This window comes from Benincasa hispida, chromosome 7 (assembly GCF_027475165.1).
Source record: "Benincasa hispida cultivar pf3 chromosome 7, pf3_genome.v1.1, whole genome shotgun sequence".
NCBI lineage: Eukaryota > Viridiplantae > Streptophyta > Magnoliopsida > Cucurbitales > Cucurbitaceae > Benincasa > Benincasa hispida.
The window spans coordinates 59,914,170-59,925,274 of record NC_143484.1 but is presented as its reverse complement, the minus strand read 5'-3'; the positions used below and the strand labels follow the sequence as shown (position 1 = coordinate 59,925,274).

Here is an 11,105-nt window from a genome sequence, read left to right as displayed (position 1 = left end):
ATGAATGGGTAAGGCCTCTATTTATAGAGGTTCTTTATGGGCCTTATATGGGCTTTGGGCTAAAAAATTGGGCTTGGGCCTAAATTTTTACCATTAGCTTGAATTGGGTTGGGTCTGAGCGATTTTAATTATACGACTCGGTCCAAACAATAAGCTTGAGTTTTTTGTTGTAATGACGTGACAACTTATGATTCGTCTAAATTTCTCATTTGATTGAAACATCTATTTTAGAATTTAAAATATACCACAATATTTATTTAATAGTAAAATAAGAACATAGAAAAATATAATATAATATAATAACCATTATTTTTTAAAAAAGAACTTTTTCATAATTTGAGTACATATTTCATAAATTTTTTTACACAAAATATATTAGAGAGGAAGAAGGGTTAGTAACTGTACCGAGACATCTGAACTAGGTTGACACATTCATATCACTCTCATCATGCTTTAAACCCAACAGAAGGATATATTATATGAACAAAATTCTTGAATTCTTAATTTATTAAGCAATTTCCATGAAATTTAATTAATTGTGGAAAATTTGAGAAAGTTGGTACATTTTTTACGTGGGGAATTTTTATAAATAGAAAAATCTCAAAAATATTTACAATTATGTAAATGTTTTTAAATGTTCTTTTATATTTAAAAATATTTTTATGTTGCTTATGAACCAAACTTGATTCATATAATTTTATACTTAGCCAGCATAATTCTTTTGCCCATAATTTGATGCACGTTTTGCTACATGTATATTTATGTATCGTCATAATAAATTAAGAAAAGCGAAAACTTAAATAAATCACCACTAAACTATAGTTATGGTTGCCATTTTAACCTTAAACTTTTAGTTGAGAATTAAAATTTGTCCTTATATAAACGTAAAAACAGATTGCTAAATTTGTTAGTTCATTCTGTTCGTTATATAATTTTTGTTTAGTTCAGCATTTAGTGGACAAAAAAACTGAAGTAAAATGAAAATTTCCCAAATTCAACAAAATCAAACATGTCACAAATCAGTGCATAAATGAAGCCCTAAACAAAATGAAAGCTTAGAACTTGAATAAAAGTAACACAACTTTTAATACAATTTTCTGAAGTTAACACAACTATAAAGAAAAAAAAATGCAATTATAGTACAGTGTTTATAATTTTTTTAAAATAACAAGACAAATAAACTAAAGTTTAATATATTATTATACTTATTTTTCGGGTTATTCGATCTTGGATGGATGAAAAGTAAATAGAGTATGAGGAAATTATTAAAATAAGCGCTTACAATATTCATTAAAAGGAGACAAGAAAAATGGTTCTTAATTTTCGAGTTCCAAAATCAATGTGAAACCCAATAAAAAAAAAAAAAAAAAATTACAAAATCAATACAGTTAATTGGATATATTGACAGCTTAGAACAGTGCTGTTTTTCAGTTAAAAAAAAGTGGAAAAAGAAGGACAATGTTATTATCAGTCGGAACACAATACAGTTGAACTACTAAGAAACTTCTCTATCATTTGTTCTGAACTCTCTTTTCATCAACATAGTATTTTCCAGATGGACGATCTGCATCATGTAACCCTAACTCGAAGATCGCCTCGACGTCTCAGAGAATTCGATGGATCCAAGCAGCGTCTCCGCCGCAAACGAAAACAAGAAGAAGAAAGCCTCTTCCGATGAAGCTGAAAAGGTTCAACATAAGAGAAGTCGTTCTGGTGCATTTCCTGCTCCAACTGGGTAGGGTTTTTTTTCTTTTTTTTTTTTTTTTCCTTTTTTAATTGATATATATTTGTGTTTTTTTTTCCCAAGTAATATTTTGTTTCATTGGCTAAGTTGGGTGAATTTCACCACTTATACATTTTATTTTATCTTTCCAGCTATGATCCCTCCGATGTTTCTTGTTCAAAAGTAAGTGAGGTTAGATTTTGCACCACCTATGAGGATCCTATTGAAAAACATAAGCATTTTTTTACTGAAATATGGCCAAACTTCGAGCCTATGAGCCGTTATCTAGTACTTTTCTTTTACATTTTTTAATTTCATTAGGCTTTCGACGTCTGTGAAAAAAAATTGACATCTAATCCATTGTTTTTTCAGCCAAGAAATGGTGCACAAGAGATGATTCAACATAATGTTGACTCTCTATCACGTTCACAAAGGTTAGTTTTTTTAATGAAACAGTATTTATTCACATCGTCTAAGTTTATTCTTTTCAGGCATAGTATGTTAGAAATTAATTAATTAGATTTATGGTACATATATGCTTGAATTTATGCATGAAGTTCTAGGTGCCTTGAATTTTAAAAAGTACATGAATAGTATAGTATGTATAAATGTATTTATTCTATTTCTTCCTTTCAGAAGTGTTTTTTGGGTTTTTATATAAAGGGATAATTTCACTCATTTACAACATAGCCAAGCAAAGATGATTGATGTGTTAGAAGAGAAAAAGGTGTGAATGATATAAATGTGGGGGAGAAAGTGATACTTTCTAACCACGAATCATAATAGTTAAGAAACCATAAATAATACTGAATGCCCATAATAACTTCTCACTTAAACAAAACTCTCAAAGAACTAAATGGACACTATTGGTTAAGAAAAAACAAAAAATTACAAATCAAGTTTAATGCTAAAACTTTCATGATCTCGTAATAATGAAAACTTTCATATTCCCAACACCCCTTTAAACTTGATTGGTCACTTCTAATGTCACACCCCTCTCCCAGATTAGCCTCTTAATCTAAAAGAGAATGTGATAACCTATGAAACACAAATACTTCATGTGAGGCAAAGAATCAGTATCAGACACATATCAGATACTGATTCTTCTAGATACTTCCTAGATACGTATCTAACACGCGATTTGACGTATCTATATTTCCAGATACTTTCTAGATACGTATGTGACACGCGATTTGACGTATCTATTTCTATGCGTACTTTTTTTTTTTAAAAAAAAGACAAGTAACTCATCTAATCTTTCCCAATCTAAAATTAGGCAACCTATTTAAAAAGCTCACTACTCGAGTCCAAAACTAAAAGAAAAATAAATAAATAACGGACCAAACCCTAAACTAGAATCATCTAATCTTCATCTTCACATTTAAGTCCCCACAAAGTCCACCAAAATATAAACAATTTGGATATCTTCAACAATAAGTTCTTCGTTTATCTTCATACTTCTCCCTTTAATCTTCTTCTTCTTCTTCTTTGCAATATGAGTCACTTTTCTATTGTATTTTATTAATTATTGTAATTCAACATCTTAGATGTTGCTTTTTTTGTATTGTATTTAAGTGTTTGTATTCTATTTTGTGCTATTGTTATTAACTTGTATGCTAAATTTATCTACATCCTAGATTTTTTATTTAAAGAAAAAGAAAATGTATCTTCAACATATTAGTAACCACTTTTTTCAAAGAACCAATTGAAGGAAATTGTAAACGATATTCCCATGAGCAGCGGAATTCCAAATTACAATCATGAATCAACAAATCATTTACAATCGACTTCAAACAAATGGTTATGCGATTCATACAAAAATTACAGCATGTAAAATACAAAGGAACAGAGAGTAAAACTCTACGCACATAGGCAGAAGCGTCTCCACGATTCGTTACGCAACCGCTCGAACAACAGCGACCATAAACACTCGATCTAAATGACCCCAACACCGCAGGAACACAGCACGAACACTTCGCACTTGTCCTCAACGAACTCCTCGGACACGATCTCCTTCGTAACACAAACTCCTCCACAGCACCACAAATGGCCTCCAGAAAACCTCGACGGTGGCGAGTTGAGTTTGACACCACCAACAAGGCGACCATGGTATTCTCGGTGTGAGAATCCAAAGGGTGGGCTCTGTTTGAACTTGGTATGAGGCAGACAAAGGGAGGAAACAACGATCTCGTACACGACTGGGCAAGTAGGAGATAGCTAAGATCTATCATATAGGTCGATGCTCAATCGTTTAGATAAAGCCATACGATCGTCTAGCAAAAGCTATTCGATCGTTTAGCTCGGTCTGTCGCCTATAGACACTACACGATCGTTTACCTTGGGCCAACGTTCGTCTAGTAAAGCTATGTGATTGTTTGGTAAATACTGCACGATCGTTTAGCTCGCCCAGCCATCGTTTAGTAAATTTGAATTTACTTGATGACTTCGTGAGTTTCTTTGCGCGGAGAGAAAACTCAAAATCCTTTTCAAACTTTTGTAAAACTTCTTTTCAAAATAGTAAACCACTTTCCTTTTAAACTCACGGTTACCATGATCCAATAACCACCCACTACTTTGGTTATTTAAAAGAAAAAGTATTAATTATTGGATAATTAATATTATTATAAATATAAATGATAACCAACTTATCATACTATATTTATAACCTATAGTTTTAATATTTCATCTCATGAAATATATAAACCATAGTTCTTTGTCTATTCCATGGTACTTAATGTAAATCTCATTTACATCAATCCTACACTAGATGTATCTTATACATCATACCGATTATATCATATATAATCAAAATACTTCTTGTCAATTTGAACATTTCAAATCAACACCAAGAACCGATCCTCAACAAAATCCAAGCTACCAAGGGGACCTCATGGACCTGTAGCTCCGAAGCTCCAACAGTACGTGAATAACTGACTAAACTTTTTAGTCACAGAATCTACCATCCATTAACTGCCAGATACTCCACTAAAGACCGACAGTTGAACTCTCCTTACTACAGATATATCATGTGTCCATCTTAACCAATCAGCAGCGCAGCAACCGTTATGCCCTTGTAGTTATATCTGTCTCCTTAAGTACCACTGATCCCTCTAATGAACATAAGTCATAGTCCTACTATGTCTGAGTCTTCTCTTCCAAAAAGAAGCTGTGGCCACTATGTTTAAGCCCCAAAATCAGCCTTTAAGGGAGCAATCTTTCTACTTATCCCTACTTTGGGAAGGAGTGAATTCCATCTTGTGGATTGAGTTCCCAGCTCCCAGATCAAATAAGTCCCCAAAAAGGTAGGCATGTTAAGTTGGCAATCTAGCCACTCTCACCCATACTAATCAAAGGACCGCCCTCAACGGCAGGAATTCCCAAAACACTCAGGATTGAGGTTGTGTCACCTATGGTCGTTTAGGTGAGATGCAAGTCTCTAGTATCAATGGTGTTATATACAGAGTCTAGTCATCTCGTGGTCCAGGTCTTATACAAACTCTTTGTATAGGACACCCCCGCTCCACGTCTCCACATGAATGGTCAGGATCTACCATCTATAGTAGTTTACAATACTTGCAAACTCTACAAAGCGGGCCGTATTCGTAGTGTCACCAGGATCAGGTATCCCACCTTAATCCTTATACTACAGACCGATTTAGGTTATCACTTAAGGCATGATCCACTTGTATATCACATATACATGCTTATGTTCACATAAGATAACCAAGGAGCTTTGTTTATTGAATATGAGTAAATTCCAGAATTAAATAACACTTATTTTATTCATTGAACAATGTGTATCTTTACAATACAACGAGACTCCGGGAGAATTAGGACACCAATCCCAACAATCTCCCACTTGTCCTAATGACTCGAGAGACTAATGTACAATACAATAAACTAGGGCATACCCCAGTATCATATCCCACTTGCCTTAGACAAGATGCCGCATGTCCCGCAGACCCAGACTCTCTAGGTGAGCCTCGAACACTTTAGTCGTGAGGGCCTTTGTAAAGGGATCAGCAACGTTGTATCCCATAAGGATCAGATCCTTAGCTTTAGACACAAGTATGTAGTCCCTCGTTCTTTGAAGATACTTAAGGAACATCTTGACTGTCGTCCAGTGATCAAATCGTCCATCACTTTCTTAAAAGACAACGGATCCTCGATCCCATCATTCGTAATGACGTTATTGGCTTCAATCAAACCCATGTAGCGATCTGGTGGGTTCATAACCCTCCCACTACATCAAGGCGTCTCAACTCTTGAGCTGGTTGACTAGACGTTTCGACCTTAACAACTCTCGTTGATCTGTCGGTCAGTTCAACAACTCTTGTTGAACCCTCAGCAGTCTCAGTCTCACTTGAGATCTCACGTAAAATGAGCTTACTTCGTGGCTTATGATCCCTCATGTGATCTTCTTCCAAGAAGATAGCATTAGTGGAAACAAACATTTTGTTCTCACTTGGATCATAGAAGTATCATTCTCTCGTTTCCTTGGAGTAGCCCACAAAGAGGCAAACCTTCGAACGCGGTTCCAACTTCTTTGGGTTAGTCGTTAGCACATGTGTCGGACAGCCCTAAATCCTGAAGTGGCGTAAACTACCTTTACGGCCTCTTCATAACTCAAAAGATGTTTCAAAAACACTTTTCGAGGGAACGTTGTTCAGGATATAACATGTAGTCTGCACTGCATAACCCCAAAATGAGTCTGGAAGATGAGCATAACTCATCATAGATCGAACCATATCCAACAAGGTTTTGTTTCTTCTTTCTGATACACTATTTTGCTGAGGTGTACCAAGGGCCGAGAGTTGGGATGCAATCCCATGTTCTATCATATAGTTTTGGAATTGGAGGTCCATATACTCTCCACCACGATCAGATCGTAGTGTTTTTATCTTCTTACCTAACAAGTTTTCAACTTCAGCCTTATACTCCTTGAACTTGTCAAGGGCTTCAAACTTATGTTGCATTAGGAAGAGATACCCAAACCTTGAATAATCATCTATGAAAGAGATGAAATATTCATACCCACCTCGAGCTCTAATATTCATCGAACTATAGAGGTTTGAATGTACAAGCTCCAAGGCTTCCCTGGCTCTGTAACCATTTCTAGTAAAAGGTCGTTTGGTCATCTTACCTTCGAGGCATGATTCACATACCGGCAAGGAGTTTTTTTCTAAACTCTTTAGAAGTCTACTTTTCACCAACTTCTCAATCCTATTGAGTTTGATGTGACCTAACCTAAAATGGCAAAGATGGGCGTTCTCTTTTGGAGAAACTTTTGGTCTTTTATCTGTTGTTGTCATACTGAACATTTCAGTGTTAAACAAGGCTTTTATGACTAACGACCTTAGTACATATAAGTTATTTTCCATTGAACCATAACCAATTTTCATTCCATTCTTGAAAATAAACACTTTATTCTCAGAAAAAGAGACGGTATAGCCTTGTTCAATGAGACAAGAAATCGAGATTAAGTTCCTCTTGATATGAGGAACTACAAAAACATTATCCAGTTACAGATAACGTTTCTTGTCAACAAATAACTTTAGCCTGCCTACAGCAACAGCTGAAACAACCTTACTAGCACCGACTCGAAGAGTTATCTTTCTCTGTGGCAACGTTTGCCAGGAACTAAATCCTTGGTAAGAGGAACTGACATGATTGGTAGCACCTGAATCAAGGATCCAGGCAGAATCATCATTCTCTACCAGACATGTCTCCAAGACCAATAAATCATATTTATTGTCTTGTCTCCTCTTTTGGAGAGTAGTGGGATGGAGGTCGTTTATCACAAAATTCGTTTCACACGATTCTTTCCACTGTAAAAAATCGGTCATTTTTAAAAGCTTTAAACAGAAATACTAACAAGTTGCTGAAAAGAAAAACGCATTGACCTACGTTAGGTTTTAAGCAAATACTCGTTGTAAAACAAAACAACATCCAATAAGGTTTTAGAATAAAAGCCGCCGAAGGGAGGTTAGTTATCCTTCCTCTGAATTGGGAGTTCTCAACCAGTCATTAATATTAGAACAACTCTTGTTCCTATAATGACAAGCCATCATTGATTTGGCCAAGAGATCATTAACTTACTTAACAATCTCCCGTAAGTGTGACCCACCATTTTAAGCCCTATAGGTCGTCCCAAAAGGCCAATCCGAAAGGGAAAAATCCAATTGGGGCAAAACCTAAAGTGACCCTATCCATTTCTGGAGTTCACCTTGATATTGACCAACTGCACAAAACCCATCCGAAGGGGGTCGTTTCGAAGGCGACATGAGGGCGTACAGAATGATCTCACGGTGTGAACCAATGACAGAGACCATAGGACATGTCGACACATACCCTTCACCCACTTACTATAAATACTCTCTCCGTCCACCTTTATATTGACTCATGCAAACACCATATGAAGGGGGATGCATCCGGGCATCTAGAGGCCAATCATGAATCTCACGGTGTGAACGTACAGGGAGAAATGTGAATGGAATCATAGACATATCTGATACGCCTTCTCTTCCCACTGAGTATTTTATAACCTAGGGTTTAGCTTATTTAGAAAAAACACGACTAAGGATTTTAACTAAGTGACTTTTAAGTTTTCCCAAGAGTAACATTTACCTTGGATAGTTGAACAACTTTTGATCATCATCCATTAAACTCTTTAATGGAATCTTTGACTAAAACGTCGTATGCTTGTTGAAAATCTATCTAATTCACCTTTCCAGGTAGGTTCCTAAGTAAGGGTGTTACATTTCCGTCAACTTAAGAACCCCAGCCTAGCCAGAATCCGCCTTAGAAAAAAGGTCCCTTATAGATAGGTTTACAACAAATTTAATCTTTTATTCCAACCAATTTAATCCTATTAAACCGATTTTGAAAAATTAATCTAGATTAAAAAATTTAAAAACCATTTGAACTTAGGTCTATCTCAATCCAATTTTAAAACCCTAACTTGAGTTCACCCTAAGTTCGCATGCAACTCTGAATTATTGATTTTAGATCTAATTTCCTTTATAACACTTATAAACGGAAACAACCACAATGCTAAGCTAACACATGCAAGGCGTTCATAACTCTTATAAACAGCCTAAGTGTCATGCTCAATGCCTTGTCCATTCATTGCTATTTCTTTTATATAACACTTATACAAAACAACAAGGAAACAAGCAAAATATGCTTCCATTCACCCTTAGACTATAACATTTATAATAAAAAGATGATGCATGATAATGCTCAATGCATGCAAAATATAACTCTTATATTTCATGATGCATGCACATGCTTTCAAGTAATTTCTTCTTGCAAGATTATAACATTTATAATACATGATGCATGTTCAAATTGCACAACCTAAGGTGGGTTTTTAACTATATGACAAACACTTTGGCATATAAGCACCATACATCACATGTATAAGCAATAAAAGTTGATGAACCGGGTAAAATTGCCTTAAAATACAAAAAGGAAAACTAACTATTACAAAGACAAGGAGTCTCCGGTTCAAACAGGCGAACCGGGTTTTGAACCGCTCAGCAAAGCATCAATTCTTCAACCATCGTGTACTAAGCACCCCGCGATCGTCTATACGATAAAAAAAAACTCTTTATTCTATCGCTTACCAGCGCTCCCAGAGTTAAACGATCATTCAGCATTTACTATACGATCGTCCAAAAAAATCCAAACGATCGTTTAGCTATTACTACACGATCGTGTACCTTTACTAAGCGATGAAGCCTGAAGTACACGATCGCTTAGCATGCTCCACAAAATGCCCGCCTTCCACGATCATCTAAGCGACTGCGATGTCGCAAAGCACCATCGCATAAGTGATCGCTTAGCTAGCGCCGTATCGCATAGGTAGTAACTAAGCGATAAAGCTTGCTAACTACATGATCGTCTAGCGCGCACCTTCTACTAAACAACGAGCATCGCATGCTCCCACTACGATCGTCTACCTCCAGCGCCTACGCGATTGGGCAACCATCGCTATGCGATATGGTAAACGATTTACCCCACCGCTTAGCATTAGCTAAACGATCGTTTAGAAAAGACTACACGATCGTCTAGAAAAAAAATATCTAAACGATCGCTTAGTTAAATCCCAACGATCGTTTACCTGAGGCTACACGATTCGACCAACGCTTTATCTTCTTCTTCGTTGAGAACTGCATCACCATGCACAGAAGCTTCATCATGAACGACTCGACGAACTCGAACTTTTCGAATTACAAACTCGATTGCAAAGTTAATTTCGCCCAAAAACACAGGGGCCCTTACAATTAACACTTTGTAATACCGAAAGCTTTAACAAAAAGATAATTTAAACCCGAAACGTTTATCAAATTCATCCACAAATGTAGAAAACAGTTAACCACAAATGTAGAACCCCACCGCGACTGTAAAAAGCGTTCAATTCAGATCTATAATTTGGAATATCAGAGAACCTGGCTCTAATACCAATTGAAGGAAATCAGAAACGAGATTTCCATGAGCAGCGGAACAAGACTATTCCAAATTACAATCATGAATCAACAAATCATTTACAGCGCCACCTGCTTCTATTTTCTTTTTCTTTCCTCATTTTCTCTCAACAATCTATTTTCTTTTTGAATTTCCTTTAAATTTCACTTTATGCACTAAGCCTTCTCCTTCTGGGCATTCTTCTCCTCATCACTCTCCTCGTACCATTCTTTCTCAAATTCAATTGCGGCGCGGTCCACACTATCCAATGACTTATCGCATGTTTCAAGTTCCTCATCGTATAATTCATGATGGAGTTCCATTGTAGCAATGAGAGTTGTTGCTTCCTTCCTTATTTCATTAAGGCACTCTTTTACTTTTTCACCCTTGCTTTTGAATTTTTCTGCCAACGCTTCCGCAAAAGAAGCGGGGAGAACCATTGCATCGTTTTTCCTTTTTTCTCCCCTTGCATTCTTCCTCAACAGGGGCTCCTCTTCTATGTCAACCATGTCCCCTCATCCCATTTCCATCTTGCCGCTTTGTTTCTTTGCCTTTTTCTCTTCAAATGCGGCAAAAATTCTTCCCAAATGCCTCTTCCTTGAAACTAATTGAGCCAAGCACATTAGGTACCAATTTCTCGAGACCACTCATCGCATGGCCGAAACCATGTGGAGGCATTTGAGCACTAACCTTTTCCTTGCCTGGCTGGTTCACGACTCCATCGTCTAGGGATTCAAGCAGATTCAAGTTTTTCAAAATATTTCCATAAACTTCTCTCTCGTCTCATCACCTGGCTTCGCTAGTGTTGGAAACAATAGGTTGTAGATGATTGTGAGGCGATAAAGAGCGCGATAGCACTAGCGTAGACCAAAGAAGGGAAGGGCTGAACGGGAGAGGAGATGCCACCATGGGT

At 36.5% G+C, this 11,105-nt stretch overlaps 1 protein-coding gene across 2 annotated transcripts in view; it reads left to right on the top strand.

Annotated features, from left to right (window-relative positions):
- Positions 1–1,482: 1,482 nt before the first annotated feature.
- The window catches only part of LOC120081134 (calmodulin-binding protein 60 G-like), a 33,608-nt gene continuing 23,985 nt past the window's right edge, over positions 1,483–11,105 (top strand). Inside the window, exons 1-3 of one of the 2 annotated variants that reach the window (XM_090315676.1) lie at positions 1,483–1,735; positions 1,876–1,906; positions 2,096–2,157. In XM_090315676.1, coding sequence (XP_090171802.1) covers positions 1,617–1,735; positions 1,876–1,906; positions 2,096–2,157 — 212 coding nt within the window. In that variant the 5' untranslated portion in view covers positions 1,483–1,616. Of the gene's footprint in view, positions 1,736–1,875; positions 1,916–2,095; positions 2,158–11,105 lie in introns of both variants that reach the window. The other variant, XM_039035809.2, reaches the window with a different exon arrangement.